At 40.5% G+C, this 20,461-nt stretch overlaps 1 protein-coding gene across 3 annotated transcripts in view; it reads left to right on the top strand.

Annotated features, from left to right (window-relative positions):
- The window catches only part of JADE2 (jade family PHD finger 2), a 231,913-nt gene that overhangs the window by 70,741 nt on the left and 140,711 nt on the right, over nt 1-20,461 (top strand). For 2 of the 3 annotated variants that reach the window (XM_058173992.1, XM_058173991.1), the window contains exon 4: nt 1,219-1,376. In XM_058173992.1, coding sequence (XP_058029975.1) covers nt 1,219-1,376 — 158 coding nt within the window. Of the gene's footprint in view, nt 1-1,218; nt 1,377-20,461 lie in introns of those variants that run through there. The other variant, XM_058173994.1, reaches the window with a different exon arrangement.

Raw genomic sequence — 20,461 nt, 5'->3', positions numbered from 1 at the left:
GTTTTCAAAGCAGATTTTGAAAAAGCATGAGAGGCGAGAGTTTGGATTGCTTAGACTAGTCACTAGAGTGATTTATTTTGTTCTATATCACTGTCATGTGCAGAGATGGAATACAAACTTCAAGGCTGCAAATCATCTTTCAGTCAATTACCAAGGATTAGAATTTGCTATGCTATGTCAAATTGTCACAGGCTAGTCTCTTTTTCTACTCCTACAGTGAAATTAAGCAGCTCTAGAAAGAAGGAAAGAAACATTCCCTAGCTTAGGCTATGCATACATACCACACACACAATTCAATTCAGAAGTTACAAGCAGCACTATAAATTGCTGTTCCAGAATAATTTCTGGGAGAAATGAGGGCAAATTGAAAGATACACTGGTTTCTAAGCATGGAGTATCCCTAATTATAAAGTACAAATTGGAGACTACTTGCTAATATTGCCATACAAAGATCCCCCTGTGTTTCTGGTCATTGGTGAATAAAGTGTTTGTGTTGTTTCTCTTCAGTATAGTGGTACTTTCCTTAAGAATAATGTTCTACTTTGAAAATAATAGTTTCTAAAAATTAAGAGGAGAAAGTTCGTTTTTTTTTTCTTGATTTATATGAATAGTAAAATGAAACATACTTGAGAATTCAGACTGTGCACATGGGAAATACAAGGAAAGTATATGTCCAAGGGGAGAGTAGCACAATGGAAAGAAAACCAGAATAATAGTTGCTAATTTCATTTAGTATCATGGGGGTGATGGTGCATACATTCATTACCTGAACAAAAAAGTTCTTGTCCTTTTTCTCCAGTGTTAAATATTCTCAGTATTAGTTCTACCTCCAAAGGAACTTAGCTCCCTTGTTCAGTGCTTCACTTGCTCAGAAATAAATTTGAGTAACTTTTTTTCCCACCATTGTGAATAGCAAATCATTTTCAGCCTTATTCAGTGCAGTATTGCCTAGTTTTATAAGCAAGCATATGATATGATACTGTTCTCCTCTAGTTTTTCGGAGCTGCGTATTTGAATCCCAGGTTTGATTTTTTTTTTCTGATTGGCTGAATTCAGACATGCCAGCTTAGCATGTATATAAGGAGCCATTTTATTGGCCATATCTGTTTCAGCTTGTCCAATCCACTCCCTCATCTATTACAAGCTTGGCAAAGTTCTGCTTTCGAAATCTTCATTGCCAGTGATTTCATTATTGTCCTTTTCATCTCTCATCTTCAGGTTTTTCGCACCGACTTGATAACAGCAATGAAGATCCCAGATTCTTTTCAGCTGAGCCCGGATGAGTACTATATCCTTGCTGATCCCTGGAGGCAAGAGTGGGAAAAAGGTGTTCAGGTGCCAGCAAATACAGAAACGATCCCAGATCCAGTGGTAAGGTAAGTGAGCCTGGTACCCTTTTCTCCTTCCTGAGTGAGATACATGTTTATGGTTGGGTTTGGCTTGGCTTTGTCTCTGTGGCACTGTATTTCAGTGTTTAGCACCTGTGTTTCATTGAGGGCTTTCCAAAATCATTAAGTAAATCTGGTAAATAAAAGCAAAGAACCATGCAGTGTGATACTTTAGGATACTCAAAAAGAGGAATCCAGTAATACAGCTGTGCTGCAAGACTTCTAAAGTGGTTTGTCAGGACAGTTTAATCAATGCAAAACATGTTTCTCAATGAATTTTGGATCTAAAATGAAGAAGTAAAACAATAGGTAAAGTTCTACCTATATATTTGTATATTTGACTAGAAATTCATTACTGTTGTGAGTTATTAAACCTTTGGAGCGTGCCATGTCTATTATATATTTCTTTGGAAACATTTAGGAACAAGGACTCTATAAGGAGGAATGTTTGAAATGTTATTTTACTTTGTCCTGGAAGGCACTGTTAGTAAAAGCCAGAGTAGTTGATAGAATGGGATTGTGCATGCTACAAAAATCACGTGGAAGAACAGCTTTAGAATTTGCTTGATGAGAGAATCGGAAGCGTTGCGGTGAGACTGGCTGGAAAATAGCGGGCTCTGACGAGCCTCACGAAAATCTAGCCAGACAAACCGCTGTCAGGGGTCTTTGGACTGGAACCATCTTGGAGGGATGGTGAAGAAGGAGAGGCACCTCAGATGACCAAGAGGAACAGGCAAGTTCCTGGAAGGGTCGAAGGCAGCTCTCTGAACCAGCGCCGGGGGTGGCGGCCAGTAAAACGACCGCTCTGAAGCTGGGGCAACCGGACTAAGATTTGTGCAGGACCAATCATTGAAAGGAGTATTGTTACCAGGTGAGTGATTGGCCAACTCACAGGTAAAAAGATTTTTTTAAAAAAAAAAAGGTTAAAAGAAGGTCCCGGCATGGAACTAAGCGGCTAATTAGCACTTGGGAATTTTAATTGGAGGAAGAAGAACAAAGAGGAAGTTAAAGTACTAAACCCAAAAAAGAAAAAAAAAACTTTCTATTTGGATTTAAAATTGGAATTGGAGAAATTAAATGGAATTTAGAGAAATTAAAAACAATAAAAGGAAAAGAAATTGAAGAGAAAGTACTTTTTTTGTGGATTTAAATGTGCTTCTTTGTTGTCTCGGAATTTGTGGATTGGAGAGAGACATCTGCTAGTGGAAAGGAAGCACTACAACTCTTGCTTTCAAAATTGAAAAATTAGCAAGGATTTCAACTACCGTGAGAAATTTTAAGGAGTACTTGTTTATTTTTAAATAGCTGGGTCTTGACTCTGAAAGGAGGTAAAAAAGAACAAAGCCTTAAATTGGAATGGACTAGATAAATATTGGAACCGGATATTATTTGGAAATAAAAAAAGAGAGACTTCATTGACTTGAACCTTAATTAAACATAAAGTAAAAAAATTTTAAAAATTGAATTGACAATATGGAGCACTGGGAATATGAGGAACTAATGGAGTTGTTTAAGGGTAATAAAGAAGCAGAAGCCAGGTTAGAATACACAAAAAAGCAAAAAATAAAAATGAGAAGCAAGAATACAATGTTGAAGGGAAAATAAATGAAGATATAAAGATAGATAATTACACTGGGATTGACAGTGACCCAAAAAAAAAAGGATAGGGGGGAATATCACCCAAAAAAGAAGAGGAAAAAAGGAAATGGGAAAAGACTGGGTAAAAATGGGAAGAAATATAAAGGTAACAGTCTTAAAAGTTAGAGAAAGGATCCAGGGGAAAAGATACAATAAATACAAAAAGAAATAGAAGAAGATAAGAGAATGGGATAAAGGGAGAAAAATATGAAGGAATGGAATTTTGGAGAGGCCCAAAGAAAATGGTTAAAAGGGGAAGAATAATGGAGAGAAGGAAAGGAAATAAAGCATTTATTAGTTGATTTAAGGGAATTGTATTAACAGTAGAAATTGTATGTAAGAAGCAAACAAGATGACGTATATTGTTAATTGTAAAATGGATCAGCAGATGTAATATGAAATGTAATTTGGTTTAACTATGGAAATAACTGAAATTAAGATACAAAATTGAAATGTTAGTAAATGATGAAATAAAATAATTAATTGATGTTGGAATAAGAAACTAGGAATTAAGGAAAATAAGAGGTGGAAGGTTAATTAAGTTAAAAGGTTTCAATGTAAAAATGAAATAATCAAAAAATGTGATGGGCCTGTCGACAAACATTTAATAAAAGGAGAAAAATTGGGATTGCTCAGATGCCATTTTGGAAAATATTGAATTGAAAATGAATACAACAATGGAGAGAGAATGGAAAGAGGAGTAGAGGGGTAGAAGGAGGGGAGAAGAGAGGAACAGAAGAAAAGGAAAAAGAGAGGAAGAAAGGGGAAATAAGAGTAGGAGAGTCAGGAAGGGAGGAGGAGTGGGGGAAAGGAAGGGGAAATAAAGAAGGGAAAGGAGAGAAGGAAAGAAGAAAGTAGAAAAGGATAGAAAAAGGGAGGGAAGGGAAAGAGAGGAGAAGGAGAAGAAGGATTGTTGTAAAGTTAGGGAGTTGGAATGATAGAAGAGCAACCCCGAGTATACTCATACTTACTAGGATGAAGAACGAATTAATATGTAAATTAAAAGAGAATATATGATTAACAATGGATAAGATAAGATAATCAACTGAAGGAGACGACTTCCGGTATCCAGTGGCAACGGACGTCTGGAAGGCTTCTCCTGCCTCCAGCGCCCGAATCCGGCCGCCGCCGAGGCCCTCAGGGGCCAGGTGTTCCGAAAAGGACACCTGCCGCACGGACGGCTCGCCAGGGGTCTCCCAGCCGACATACAGGACTGTGGGGACCGATGCTGGCGCGTCCTAGGCTTGGCGGGGTTTGGAGGCCACAGGCCGCGGCCATTATTTTGGTCGTCGCCTGGGCCGCTGTGCCCAGTGACACCGGGGCATTGGATTTATAACTGCAGCAGCCTGGTGGTGAACAGGGCACGGAGAAGAATTGAGGAGGAGAAGGGAAGGGAATATCGGTAAATGTGAGTGGAGTGCTCCGGAGTGCGGGGGGGTTTTTTCTCCCCTGCGGTTGGAAGGAGCACGAGTTATTCTGGAGAGAGGAGAACTTAAAATAAGAAGATTACCGGTTTTGTGGAGCTCTGGAGAGAAGAGGTGATGGAGAAATTTAGGAGGGAAGGTTTGAGGCCCCTCCTTCTGGGGAACAGTGGTGGCGCCCAGCTTCCGCCTTCACTATGAGAATTTTGATGACATCACTTCCTTCGGCTTCCTGGTTGACTAACTGTACTCTGGACTCGTTGTTCTGTGAGTGCCCCTGGTGGATCCGGAGGAAATTACAAGGATACTGTGCCTGCCTGAGGATTTTGTATTTTTTTTTTCCTTAATGGCAAAAGGTCAGAGACCAACTGCTGGAGAGATGGAGAGAATTTTGGAAAAGTTATCTAATATGGACAAGAAATTGATGAAATAAGAGCAGAAATTGTGACTATCCAAAAGGATTTAAAGGATACTCAACAAGTTTCAGCAGAAAACAAGCAGAAAGTGGAAGGTTTGAGGGTGAGATGCGGGCAGTGCAGAAAAGAGAGGAGACGACAGGCAATGCTGTGCTTGGACCACAGATGGATAAAATGTCTTATTTCCTTAGGTTTCAAAATTTGGAAGAAGTGGACCAAGAAGACTTGAGAGATGTTGTGACTAAATTGTTGGGAGAATTTCTTGGGAGAGGTGTTGATTTCATGAATTGGGATGTGGATCGAGTTTATAGAGTTAATTCGCAATATGCACGCACGCATGCAGTTCCCAGAGAGGTTCATGTCAAATTTGTGAGAAGAGAGACGAGAGATGAAATTTTAGAAAACATAGGAGTGGGGCACTGATTTACAGGGGCAGGGAGATAGCCATTCTGAGGCAGATTCCCAGACAGGTACGTGAAAAAGAAAGAAATATTATTTTTGTCAAGCAAATTGTACCAGAAGGAGTGGGCTTCAGATGGCTGATGCCAGAGGGATTGATGATTTTCCGGGAGGGCATTACGAAAAAATCAGTACAATTATGGAGGCTACGGCCTATGTGGAGGAACACAAAGCCCTCCTGGAATCAGATGACCCAGGAATTGAAGAAGGGGAGGTTATAGATCATGGGGCGGAAGCGGCTGCCGCTGTTGCGGCCCTGGAGTTGGGTCAGGCTGAACCCAGAGTTCTGAGATCCAAAACTAGGAAGTGATAAAGATATTTGGGATTGTGTTGGTTTTCCTTATTCTCTTTTGTACGATATTCTGTTTATTCTTGACTCTTCTTTATTACGTATTTAAAATTTGTAAACTTAGCTACTTCGTGTCACCTGCTTGCCATATGGCTGTTGTATGTGTTAAAAAATTTGAGTAAAATTCTTATTTTAGATAAGAAAAATGAAAATTTACCATACCTGAAATGTATTTGTATAAACCTTTTTTGACTAATAAAAACTTTTTGAATATAAAAAAAAGATAATCAACTGAAATAATGTTAAGAAATTAGGATTTGAGGGCAGATGATGATACTATTTACCATATTTTTCGGAGTATAAGACGCACCGGAGTATAAGATGCACCTTAATTTTTGGGGAGGAAAACAAGAAAAAAAGAATTCTGCTCTGCCTACCAGCATCAAGATCAGCCATGTCCACACTTCCACTTGATTTTGATAACCAGCAGCACAGATCTTTTTATCTGTTTAAAACAAACCCTATCACTCTATATGCATTTAACAGGAATGAGTGGGGTGGAGGATGATTTTCATGGGGCAGAAGAGGGACTTGGCACTGAAGGCTCTGCTCCCAAGATGCCCCCGTCTTCCTACCTATAGCTCTGGGGGAGGGTCAGAGCACAGCCTGAGGAACAAACCTCTTCAGGATGTTCTGGGGGGTGGAATCGGCCCAGCAGCTTCAGCAAACAAGGCGGGCCCCATGGTTCGCGGCTGGTCACCCCTCTGGCTGCCGAGCAGACAGCTCAGGGCAGAGAGTGGTTGCAATGACTTCACTCCCCAGCAACGTGAGGAGCCACTGCTGCCGCCACCGCCTAAGCAGTCTCTACGCCTAGGAGCCGAGCAGGAGTCCCTAAAGTGAAATGTCCCTCCTTTGCAGCCATCGCTGCCTGTTGGCCTGATTCCCCAATGCAATTCTCAGAGCTGCGTTTTAGGCGGCGGCCAAGTCCCCTTCAATGTGCAGCGGGGAACCATGAACCGTTTTGGATTCGGGGAGGGGATTGCAGTGCTGCCGCCTTTGCGTTGCACATTGCAGAGCCATTCACCCTCATCTTCCTTGCAGACTCACCTTCTCTTTCCTCATGGCCATATCTGCCGCCTATTTTTTTTTTTTTTAATTTGCATTTATATCCCGCCCTTCTCCGAAGACTCAGGGCGGCTTACACTATGTTAGCAATAGTCTTCATCCTATTTGTATATTTATATACAAAGTCAACATATTGCCCCCAACAATCTGGGTCCTCATTTTACCTACCTTATAAAGGATGGAAGGCTGAGTCAACCTTGGGCCTTGGTGGGATTTGAACCTGCAGTAATTGCAAGCAGCTGTGTTAATAACAGACTGCATTAGTCTGTTGAGCCACCAGAGGCCCTATAATGCGATGCACTTTTTTTTGCCTCTGCACAAAAAAGAATCAGGAAGGGGATCACGGGTCTGCCTCCTGAAAATGCTTTCCTTTGGAATCAGGAAGGAAAGCTGTCTTTGGAATGTATCCTGATTCCAAAGGAATTCAAAGGAAAGCGCTGTGATCCCTTCCCTGAATCCAAAACGGTTCCCGGTTCCCTGTTGCACATTGCAGGGGAACTGGCCACCCCTGAAACACTGCTCTGAGAATTGCATTGGGGAATTGGACCAACGGGCAGCGGTGGCTGGAAAGGAGGGACGTTTCACTTTATGGGTTCCCACTCGGCTTGGCTCGGCTCCTGGGCGTGGAGAGGGCTTAGGTGGTGGCGGCAGCAGTGACTCTTCACATTGCTGGGGAGTGAAGTCATCGTGACCGTTGTCTAGCCTGAGCTGCCAGCTGGGCGTCCAGAGGGGTGACCAGCCGCAAACTGTGGGGCCCGCCTTGTTCACCAAAGCCACCGGGAAGATCCTCCCACAAACTGTCTCAAAGAGGTTTGTTCTTCTGGCTGTGCCCCGACCCAGATCCCCGCACCTGGAACAGCCCGAAAATATCCAAAGGGTGGGGGCCGGCAGGTGGGCAGGGCTACATTTTGCGTATAAGACGCACCCAGATTTTCGCCCTCTTTTGGGGGGTAAAAAGGTGCGTCTTTTACTCCAAAAAATACGGTATATAGTAAGTATAGAAGTATTAAGACAAGATAAAAAAGTAGGGAAAAATAATATTTTGGCAGAAATTGAAACTATGTAAAATGTATTTGGATATGATAAGTTGTATAAGATATGATTTGGTTAATACTCTGTTCATAAAATATATGTGTGAAAGAAAAAAACCCAATAAAACTTGTTTCCAAAAAAAAAAAGAATTTGCTTGATTACAGTGCTTCTCTTTTGTTTGTTAAATAGCTTGTTCCTTTCTTCAAGCTTCTGTGCAAATCTGAAAATATGCTGCTGTGGCTTTAATAAATCAGACCATTGAAACTGTGCCTCTTATAATAATAATAATAATAATAATAATAATAATAATAATAATAATAATAATAATATTTTTATATCACCCTTGTCCCGAAGGACTCAGGGCGGTGAACAGGCAAAATAAAAACAATCAAATAGATACAGAATATTAATTAAAAAACTTATTTAAATTAGCCCAATCTAAAAATACTTTTAAAATCCCAAAACCTAATTTAAAAATTTAAAACCCTAAAAACAACTAAAATTTAATGCAACTTTTAAAGCAGGGACATCTTATTCTAGGTTTGCATTGAAATCTGAAGGAAAAAAAAGAATTTTAAAGGATAGCAGAAAGATGCTGCGCTTTGTCTGCTTGTCCTTCTGAGTCATTTTTAAAGTATGCATTGTCTTAATATGAAACATGAACTGTAACTCTTAATTACTGAAATCAACCAAATGAAAACTTATTAAGAGTTTAAGGAAGTTGGAAGGCAGATGAAAGGCATTCCACTTCGTTAGAACCTACTAGCTCTTCTTACAAAACCTTTTCTTGCCTTTTCTTTTTCTTGGCTTTCAGAAGAATTAGGAGGCATATTGTTCTAGCTCTATTAACTTCTAGGAGGTGCTTTGGTATTTGCTTCCTAACCGACTATAGATTGTTTCCCTAGCACAGGTCTATTTCGAACATGCTGGTGGGACTGAAAAGCAACTTTAAAAGGGTTACTTGCTCTGTAGGAATAGCTTTTAAGGCTTATAATAATGTCAGTCCTAAATCCTTTGATGTAAGGGGATGAATTTAGGATTGTGGATTGGATACTCTTAGGTGAGAACCGATGTTCCATATCATTTGTTCTGTTCTGATGAAAGATGAAACAGAGCTGGATGTTTTCTTTGAACACACATGTCATAGCTTGGATAGTTGGGTGATTTTCACTTGTATGTGCTGTTCCATAGAGAATTGAATTTTAATTTTAGCCAGGCGACTGTTTTAGTCCCACTTTAGGCATGAAAGCCAGCTGGGTGACTTTGGACCATTTATATTCTCTCAGCCCAATCCTCCTCACTGGGTTGTTATGGGGAAAATAGGAGCCACGAGACTGTCCAATTGTTATCAAATCGGTGTGTAGGGGCAGGCTTACTGTGAACTTAGTTTTTGTTTCAGTCTCTGAAGGGGTAGACTGGATATGGGGTAGTGGTGATGACAAAAGCTATTTGGCTGTCTTTGTCATCTGATGAGTGTTGGTTCCATGGTGGCATGCGTCTTCTGCTAGGATTAGGGGCCCACTAATGTGATCCATCTTATGGCTTGGGGAATCCAATGAATTTCTAAATCCTCCAGGAGAGTTTATAAAAACCAGAGCAAGAATCCTGTCAAGGCTCTGATTGAGAATGGAATTATGAGAAAAATGGGCTACTGATATGGTCAGTCTCAAATGTCTTCTCAGACCATCTAGAACCGCAGTTTGACCCTGATTCTCTGAAACAGAATAATGGAACAGGCCAAGAGAAAGTTAAAATGTCTGTCCAACCAGGCATGCATACTGTATATCTACTAATTTGTGATGAGGCTGCAAAAAAGTTTACTTTGTAATCTCCACTGCATCCTCAAATAAGCATCCAGCAGACCTCTTCAGAATAATTAAGGTCTTGTTATTTGCCCTTGATAATCCCAAAAGCCTGCTATGACCAATTTGCAAGACATTTGGAAGATAAAATCATGTTCCTGTCATCTCGTATTTTACTTTTGACACAGTATCTGGTACATCATTTGGTCCAATTATGTCTCAGTGCTTTCAGTTTTGAACGCCTGAGGATATGGACACGCTGCTTGTAGCTGATCAATCTGCACCTCTTGACCCTTTCCCCTCCTGGCTGTTAGAGCTAGCTGAGCTAAGTATATCTGTAAAGTGGTTGAACACATTTTTGAGTGGTAGCTTGTGCTGCCAGCTTCTTAAAGAGGCGGTAGTTACCCCTTTCTGAGGGACAAAACGTGTAAAGTATTATATTCATCGAAGTACCTCCTTTGAGAGCAAGGAGCTGGAAAGGGATAATGCTGTGCATCTGCGTAGTATTCTCATTTTGTTGAAAAAAAACACCACACAACTACGTTGAATTTCAACCTGGATTCAGACACAATTTAAAGACTGAATTAGCCTTGGATGACCTGATGGATGACCTTCTATGAAAAAGAGATGACAGTGTGATTCTGTTGATCCTGGAGCTTTTTTGTACTATTAACCATTGGTATCCTTCTGAATCAGCTCCATGAGAAGGTTTTGGAGACATGCCAACTTGCAGAGACAGTATTAGAAAATAACATTGAATGACAGCACCTTAGAATCATGGCAGTTGAACAAGGCATAATCATATCTCAAATAATTTTTAACCGTTTATATGAACCCAGTGGATGCAATCATCAGGAGAACCATTTGGTCAATATCAACATTAGCAGGTATTGTCTTTTCCTAAATAAGAATAGTATGTCAAAGCATTGGTTAACTGCATATTTGGATTATTCTAAAACTTCAATGAACACAGAATGTAGAGGTCAGGTTGTTACATTTGGCACATGGCTGGGCAATATGACCCCATCATATTACGGTGTATCAATCTGCTTTTGGGCCACAGGCAGGTTTTCTTATTCATGCATAAATATCTGGATGACTTTGGTCTATGACCAAAATTAACCAAAAATGGCTAACCTTTTTGCCATTGCATGCCAAAAGTGGGGGGTTGCGTGTGTGTACCCACACCCATAATTCTATGCGCCCCACCCCCCACACATGCGCACATGAGCCCCCCGTGCTCCCCCCGCTTATGGCACAGTGGGCCAGATAAGCCCCTTTTGTTTTGTTTTTTGCTCTCCCCAGGCTCCAGAGCCTCTCTAAGAGCCTGTGGAGGGCGAAAATGGCCTTCCCCACCCCTCCAGAGCCCTTCTGGAGGCCAGAAATGGCCCGTTTGCCAACTTCTGATGGGCCCAAAAATCAGCTGGCCAGCACACGCATGTGTGCCGGAGCTGAGCTCGCATGCCCACCGATATGGTTTTGCATGTCACCTGTGGCACACGTGCCATAGGTTCACCATCACAGATCTATGATATTGACTTTCTGCTTCTAAACTGCATAAATACTGAGATTGTCGAAGGCGATCATATTGCAAGTTTCAACAAGTATAGATTGTCACCTTACAGTTACATAGTCAGACCTCTCGGGAAGGATGCCTGCTCTGTGGAATGCTCTTCTCCACTAGCATTCAGTCGTCTCATTGCTGCATTGTTTTGGTACCAAAGACTGATATTTATAACTAGGTCGCTCGCATAGGGACAAATTCTTTTTTCATACCTATTCATGTCTTTGATTGTTTAACTTGGTTTATTTATTTAATGTCAAACCACTTAAAGTTATTTTATGAACAGTAGTATAGAAGTGTTTTAATCAGTAATGAAAATGAAGTAGCATTGTTTGCACATTTCTTGATCAAGCTATTTCCTACATATTATCTTTTCTATCAAAGTCCAGTGCGAATAATTTTTTCCCCTAGTTTTAACCTCATTAAGCAACCCTTTGTTCTACTAGGAAATTTGGGATCTTGGTCATTTGTGATGGTCTCTCTTTGCACAACTGTGTATATTATTTATCGCTAATAAAAAGAGCATTTTAATAGTGTAAATATCCAATTGTTGTTTCCCCTATGTATACAGTATATAGAAAAGGAAGCTGTGGGAAACTCTACACTGACTTAACAGTATCTCTGTCTCTACTTTTTTTTCTTTCTTTTTTTGTAAAAGTCAGCTGTGGTAATGTATAAAAGATTTGGGGAGGCTTCTTTACTTCAAAGATGTTAAGTGTCACTATGAAGACTGATTAGATAGCATTCTTACTCTGCAGAAATAATGCTTTGACAGGAAACAGAATTTTAAACATGTTTAAGGTGTTTTTCAGATTTTATCCAGGAAATCTCTCCCTCCCCACAGGATTCAGTAAAGTCAATAATTGCCTGAAGCACTGCTTGCTCAGCAGTGACAGCAGCAACAGCTGTTGGTGAAGGAAAGTTATGAAATAAACTTTTGTGCTTTCATCTCCTTCCATTAGTATGGGGGAAGGGAAGGCCATAACCTTCAAAAACGAGAAAAAAATGTAATGAGAAATTGGAAAGGAAATTAGGCAAATTACATTTTAAACTCATTCAGTATTTTAACATGTTGGTAGAATGTTTGTCTTTGCCAACTTTGATACATGCATACTTTTTTGCTGTCCTGAATGTTCTGCTGTAAAGCTGAAGGTTGAATCCGGTGCTGGGTCAAGATGAAAAGTGATATCTTGGCATTGCCTGAGCCGGAGGTTCCTATTTAAAGCTAGGCTAAACAGATTCACATTTTTGCAAATGTACTTTGCAGGCATATGCAGTTGTTTAACATGGTCAGCGCTTTCTCCCTGGTAGAAGGCTACTGAATATTCTGACTTCATTCCAGTACAGCAGTAGACGTTTGAGATTCCTTTGGAATCAAGGAATTCAAGACTCCTTTGGATTAAGCATAGCCCTCAGACATAATCCCCAGTAGGCAATAGGACTGTCCTGGCTTGTCCTCAGATGGGTGGATTTCACTTCCTATAATATCTAGACAACATAATATCCAGTCATTGGTTTTGCTGGCTCATGATTATGAAAGTTGAAGACCTCTCACATTTGGTGCAGAACATCTTGGGAAAGGCTGCATCATTTAGACACAGAGTGAGATATTTAGTGCACACATAGTGCTTAGGGAGGAGAAGAACACTTAGGGTGATGAAATACATCAGATCTTCTTGTTTTCCAAATCTAGAAATAATTTCATCTATAGAGATGGTTAATATACTATCCTACTGCTGCTCAAAAAAAAACCTTGGAAGGTTATGTTGTTGTTGTTTTTTTAGTTTTTAACTCATCTGTCTATTAAAACTGATTTCTGAATTAATCTTGCATTTGGTAGATGCAGAAATGGTAAGGTTTTCCTGTGCTAGATACAGACTAAGATAAGATTTGCAGGAGCTGATTTATTGGATTTCTAGAAATATGAGCTCCACCAACCACATATTCACTGCATCCACAAGGAGCAGGTTATCCATTGGGAAAATATATTTATTGAAATATAAAATTGCATCTGTCTTGCTATAGCAGATTAACTGAGTGAAGCTAATTGAGGGGTGGGCGGGGGAAGAGAGACAGCAGTTGTTAAACAAAGTTGGGTGTCAGAAATGCATGCCTGTCTACTTCAGGCTGTCAAGACATCCCACTGAGTGAGTTGGTCTACTCTATGCTATAACCTCAAATTCACTGCATTCCTAGTCCAGGCACCTATCATTGAGGGACTTGTTTCCAAGTTCCCAGATGGATACATTGACCTAAATTCATTCATCTGTATTTGTTCTTCCCCATCTCTCTCATACAGCTCTTTCATAGCCATTTGCACAGTGGACCATTGTCTAAACCAATAAATACATAAGGAAGCCACAGCTTCCTGTGTTGGTACAGAAGGTGCCTCCAAAGTGCTTAGCATTTCCTGTTTTAACTTTCCTATATTTTTGCATAAACATTTTTTCCCCCATATAAATGTTTCAAGGCAGTTGACCTGCCAATTCAGTATAAAAATAAGTATTAAATCTGTAGGAGAAACAATTATCTAGCAAGTATGAGTTATAATGCAGCTTACTAGTTTTCTCAGTCTGTGAACATGTTTTAAAAATGAACGACTTAGCCACCTTACACATTCTGGCACAAAAGATTATTGTAAATGCAGGGCAATTGAGAATCAGAATTGTGATCTGTAAATAGTGACCTTCTTGGATGTCTTTATGTTAGCAAACAAGAAGGAAGGAAATGAAAAGTAATGTATGCATTGTTCCTTCAATTAGTACTCTCCCCCCTCCTCCAAAGTTTTGTCCAGGTGTTTTCTACCTTCTGTAAAATGTCATTAAAATAAGGAAGGTGGGTTTAGATGCAAAACAGATATCTTCTAGCATATATCAAAAACATGAGTTCACCACTTTGAATATGTAAGAATCTGGTGGGCATGTTTCTATTTCATTTGAAAATGAGCTGAAAATAAAATTGATGGAGAGAATATGAAATTCTAATGAAGGGATTCTTTTAGTGTTTAGCAATATAATACAGGCAGCGGGGAAAGATCTTAAGAGTCATTGAAGGACATTATGGGGAACAAAGTAAAAGGAGGTAGACGGTTATGGCATTGGTAAATGAGTGGAGTAAGTACATGTTATCAAATCTTTCCACCATTAATCTTTTGCAGGTCTAATTATCAAAATATTTTATTACTATTTTTGTGTTAATTTGCTCAAGTATGCAAACAGTACTTAACATTTTTTGAAATGTAAATACCGTATATACTCGAATATAAGCCGATCCGAGTATAAGCCGAGGTCCCCAATTTTACCCCAAAAACTGGGGTAAACTGGGGACTCGAGTATAAGCCGAGGGTGGGAAATGAGGCACCTACCGGTTGGGGAAACCCCTCCTCAGCTGAGAAGGCTGGCGGCCCCCGCCCGCCTCTCACTGCACCGCAGGGCTTCCCGTGCCGTCCGCAAAATGTGAAAAAGAAAAAAAACTCGAGTATAAGCCGATATATCGAGTATAAGCCGAGGCTTAAAAAAAAAACTCGAGTATAAGCCGTATAGACCCGAGTATAAGCCGAGGGGACGTTTTTCAGCACAAAAAACGTGCTGAAAAACTCGGCTTATACTCGAGTATATACGGTAGGTATTTTATCTCTTTAAGGTCTCTTTATAACATAATGTATCTATGAACATGAAAAATGCTATAGTGAGGTCATCAGTAAAGAAATGAGGACCATGTATTCTGTCGGACTAGTGCTATTACTCTTGATGATTATTTAAATTTAAATTATTAAATTCTATGTAAAAGACTGGCAGCCACAAATCAAGGTAACAGCATCATATGACACATTAGGAAGTAATTTCACTGTAGGTCTTAGGCCAGGGGTCCCCAACCTCCCAAAATACCTTGGTACCAGTCCATGGTGTGTTAGGAATTGGGCCGTGCAAATGCGAATGAAGCTTCATCTGTACATACGCAGGATCTAGCTTGTGCACAAACCCCCCTTCCTGGTACATGGAAGAATTGTCTTCCATGAAACCAGTCCCTGGTACCAGAAAGGTTGGAGACCACTGTCTTATACAGATCTTCTTAGCTGGCAAATATTTAGATAGTTTATGGATGTGGGATTTTTTTCTAAAGGGAAAAAGAAAAAAACAAGATATCCCATTCTCTAGTGTGCTGAGGAGAGAATCCAGGAATGGGTGTTAACTCAGCTTCTCTGCCTGGAGACTGAGCCTGTCGTCTTTTTGGTGATGCCTCCCTTGCCTGGTGATCTCCCAGTTTCGGCTCAATCTTCAACCAGTAGAGACATACAGAAGAAACGGCTTCACAGCACCATTAATTCCTGGATTCTCTTCCAAACTGTGAGAATTTTTGTTGTAAAAAGGGAAAATCCTTAAAAGATTGCAGGAAAGCAATCCAGGTGGCTTTCTGGTCCGCTGGTTAGCCGCCTCACCAGCTAAATTTAAAAGTCGAGGTGACTGCTATTCCCGCGCTTTAGCGGAGGGGGGCTTGACTTCCGAGCCAGCTCAGAACTAACAAGCCGAGGCCCTGGCAACATCCCGCGTAGCAGCGGAGGGGACTCAGTCACTGTCCGGATCTGTCCAGTCACACTGACAGTGACTAGCGCGATCAGTGCAAATTCAAGCCGTGGCAGCAGCAGTTCACTGCAAACTAGTCTGCCTAACAACGACCTGGTAAATGGCAGCTCTTGAGCCCTCCACCAGCCACAGGAGACGAGCAGGGAAAATAGGGCTTCTCCTATACATCCCCCAAGCTGCTTCAGCCAGAAAGTAGCTGTCAAAGGAGCAAAGGCTCGGAGCCGTATTACAGCCTTTGGAAGCAGCAAAGGCTTGAAGGCTGCTGAAAAGGACACCAGAAGATGCCAAAAGGTCATTGAGAAAGAAATGGCCAAAGCAGAAAAGGCTGTAAAAATCCAGAGGCCGGGGAGCTCTCCCAAGGGAGGAGCTGTCATTTTCCACTCTGAGAGAGAATCCAGCCCTACCCTGAAAAATGTCTGGTCCACAGTCCGGGAGGGGCTAATGTTTTCACAGGTCACAAGCCTAGTCAATCGCTACACCGGGATAGCTCAGGCTGTTAAGAAGCCTGTTATGAACACAGTAGCCTGCAATTACTGCAGGTTCAAGCCCGGCCCAAGGTTGACTCAGCCTTCCATCCTTTATAAGGTAGGTAAAATGAGGACCCAGATTGTTGGGGGTGCAATAAGTTGACTTTGTAAAAAATATACAAATAGAATGAGACTATTGCCTTATACACTGTAAGCCGCCCTGAGTCTTCGGAGAAGGGCGGGATATAAATGTAAAAAAAAAAAAACCTTCACCAAAATTGGGAGGTCACTGTTGTGACCGAGGCCCAAGTAGTGATTACCAAACACAATTTTTTTTAATTTGCATTTATATCCCGCCCTTCTCCGAAGACTCAGGGCGGCTTACACTATGTTAAGCAATAGCCTTCATCCGTTTGTATATTATATACAAAGTCAAACTTATTGCCCCCAACAATCTGGGTCCTCATTTTATCTACCTTATAAAGGATGGAAGGCTGAGTCAACCTTGGGCCTGGTGGGACTTGAACTTGCAATAATTGCAAGCAGCTGTGTTAATAACAGACTGTCTTAGCAATCTGAGCCACCAGAGGCCCCTGGTGCCTCTCAATCCTGAACAAACTTATTTTATTAGAATAGCTGAGAATTAATTCATTCTCACCTTAGCCCAAAGCAAATTCTTCATAAACAGTCCTTCCGCCTTATCACCAACCTTTATTGTCTTTGGCAACCTACCAAAGGCTTTTCTTGGCAAAACCCCCACAAAGTTCAAGAGACACTGACAAGAAGCAATAGAATCAACGTTGCTTTTCTACAAAGAACCCAACGGCTCGTTGCTGCTCTTTTAAGCCTTATGGGAGTGGCCAATCATCTTCTGGCCTTATTCCCGAGTTGTCCTTTTTGCTTCAGCTGCTCTTGCCTTCTGGCAGCTCTTCGCATGCATGCACTAGGAACAGGCTCTTCGGTTCTTCTTGTTCCTCTGTCTCTCTAGAGGCTCCGGAGTCCACGCATTGCTCCCAGATGCCCTGGCCCCATCTCTGCTTCTGACGCAGAGCCCTCGTCCGGGCCTTCCCCTGACTCCAGGACTGGCCCATTGTCCTCCCCAGCCTCCTCACTGTCCAACTCCGCTGCCAGGTCCGTAGGCTGCTGGCAGACCACAACAGTCACCAGGCAAGGAAGGCATCACCAAAAAGATTACAGGTTCAGTCTCCAGGCAGAGAAGCTGAGTTAACACCCATTCCTCGATTCTCTCTCAGCACACCAAAAAGGAGTGTATCAGGTAAGACCAACACCCCTTTCCCTGTTCGTCCTTCTGTCCCAGCAATTAAATCGTTGGGTTTTGGAGCGAAAATTATTTTAGTTGTTTTTTTCTTTTGCCTTTCGTTTTATTTGTGAACTCATATCATAAAAGGAATCTTAAATTCTTAGTAACTCTGTTTCTAATTTAAAGAATAATTATGGATTTTTTAAATAATGTTCATAATTACAGAGATGAGAGGAGGAATTTGTTGAAATCAGTCCAGTTGCCTAAACCTGATGATGTTCCACATTGGTTGAAGATCAGGGAATTGCAGCTTAAAAAGAAGATGAAGAAGATTGTTAAAGTGGATGTCCTATAAAATACTGTGTTTCCCCCAAAATAAGACCCTGTCTTATATTTTTTTGAACCTTGAAATAAGCACTTGGCTTTATTTTTGAGGTGGGGGTGGGGTCTTATTATTTTGGGACACATGGAGCAAGATGGGGCTCCTCTTGCCCTCTTACTTGATTTCCAGCTCTGCGTTTAAATATTTTCAGGGACGGCTTATTTTCACACATGCGCTCAAAAGCCCAATTAGGCTTATTATCAGGGGAAACAGGGTTATAATAACAACTTGGTTTGGGCTGCACAAAACAACCTTTTCCCCACACAAAATGTCAGGAATTAGAAGGAACATAGCTCTTGGGCTAGAAAAGACTATCTATTCTTACTTTATAATGACCAGAATGAACATTGCTGCAAATGTTGGGTTCAAATGTTTTTTCACTTATTTTCAGGTAAAGTTATGGGGGCAAATGGAGGTTTTCATTTTCCATAAGCACAACTTTGTTACTCCATAGCCCCTAAGCAAATTCACTTACTTTTAACTATAACTTGTTTGAAACAAGCAAAATTCAGAATTGTGGTATTGGCTTGTTTAGCAAGCCACTTAAATCAAACAATATTCGAGCTTTTGGACAATACTGTAGCACTAAAATATAGGGCTAAGCCAACTAAAGCAAAAACTTCAGATCTCCTTAGTAGTTGCATTAAAAAGAGAGAGAGAATACGTGAGGTCAAGGTACAGTATATCTTGTTCCCATCAAGCTTTGTTTCATTGTGGCCTCCAAATTGACTGTTGGATTTCCTGTATATACACAGCAAGAGAGAAACAAAGAAAAATTCTGAGCTATTTTGCCTGATATATTTGGGTTCTGTTGATGCTTTTGTAGTTATTGTGGATTTCAGAGACAGACCTTTGGAATGAGAGTGGAAGCCCTTTGGAATAAGGTGGATGAATTCCTGCATTGTAAGAAGTTCCATATCCTCTCTCTGAATCTGTAGCAAATCAGATCATTCCAATGGAATTGTCAACACTTAGAAACCAGGGGATTCTATATTACAAATGTCTGTAGATCAGGAGTCTCCAACCTTAGCAACTTTAAGACTTGTGGACTCCCAGAACTCTGGGAGTTGAAGTTCACAAGTCCTAAAGTTGGCAAGGTTGGAGACCCCTGGTTTAGATTACACCTGTTATACAAGATTAGCAAAGGACTTTGGAAGAATTTAACTTCTAATTAAATTAGGGATTGACTCTGTTTCTCCTAACTACAAGTGAATTGAGAGAACAGCTGTCAATTTATGTTTTTAATACCACATAGACTACCACCAAAACAGATTTTAAGGTGTTCTTGGTAGATTTACCATCTCATGGTAAACATACCTATTATAGGTAAACTGTTACAGTTTTTTGACCAGTCCTGAATACATAGCAACTTTATGAGCATGAATATGTACAGAAAAGTCCCTGTTGTTTTTCTATGTAACTCTACATGAATATGCATATTTTCATTACTGCAATAATTTTAAAATCCTGGTGATTCTTTGATATTTAATTCCAGTCATTCAGCAATTCTTTTCTGGTTCTGATTCAACATAACTTGTGACCCACAGTGCTAAACAGAATCCATCAGCAGTGCTGGCATACATACATCAGGCTAATTGTTAATATGTTAGCTGCTTGCCTGATTGTAAAACAATAGAAAACTGAGGAAACATCATAAGTTGTATTGCTCTACTCTTATCTTTATCTCAGCTGTCCTGTTTTCTTTTCCTACTTCTTTTCCTCCATGAATCTCCCGCCCCCCATTCTAAATATGAATTGTTTAATTTAAGTGATAGAAACCTACCCTTTGTTCAGGCACATGCTTTTTTGTTGTCAGAAAAGAAGATAGAAAAGATTATTCTGCTTATGAATCTCCAAACACATTATTTATTTGTTTGAGTTATATCCCACCTTTCTATTCAATTTGAGCACTCAAGAAGACTCGTATTCAGTGACATACAAAATAAAAAATGCAACTTCAAGCATGATAAATAAAACCAATTAAAAGCCTAGTGATAGAGCTTATATATGTCCCCTTAGCTCTGAAAATTGGAGCACATATGCTCTGTTCCTAATGAGGATTGGTTTGTTTTGGGAATGAGAATTAGATTTTAATGAAGAGAAGGGGTATTACCTGAGAGAGCCTGTTTCAGGTAAGGCAACAGGGCATAAATCTTCAAAAAAAAACCAAAACCCTTCCAACACAAATGTTTGGGATGATAGTCTGCTTAAGGCTGCCTCTCTTTTGTTTGAGAGTTTCTTATTCCCAGGTCCATATACTTCTGATAGGTAGAATAACTGGGAAGAAAGATCCCATGCTTACTGTGATTAGTCTGTTACTTAAAAAACACCTCTAAAAAAGACACTAATTCCTTCCCGTTCTTCTAACTTGGTTTTTTTAATAGAAGCCAGGTCAAAACACTTTTCCACAATTGTATTAGAAAAGAAACAAAGCATCCTCTTTCCCCTTAAACTAGAAGGTTTAGTAAGGAGGAGGCTGCAGGCAAGCCACAGAATTTACTGGAGTTAGTAGATGGATCAGAAGGGGAAACTGTAGATTTTTCCGTTTTCATTTCTCACCAGTATTCAAGTCTATCAGTGTCCTTCTGTATCTGAAGCCTATCTTCTGGAGTGTTGGTTATTCCTGCCAGCTTG

Source organism: Ahaetulla prasina, chromosome 2 (genome assembly GCF_028640845.1).
Source record: "Ahaetulla prasina isolate Xishuangbanna chromosome 2, ASM2864084v1, whole genome shotgun sequence".
Lineage (NCBI taxonomy): Eukaryota > Metazoa > Chordata > Lepidosauria > Squamata > Colubridae > Ahaetulla > Ahaetulla prasina.
Note: the sequence above shows the minus strand (reverse complement) of the source record. Positions and strands in the feature narration are given on the sequence as shown.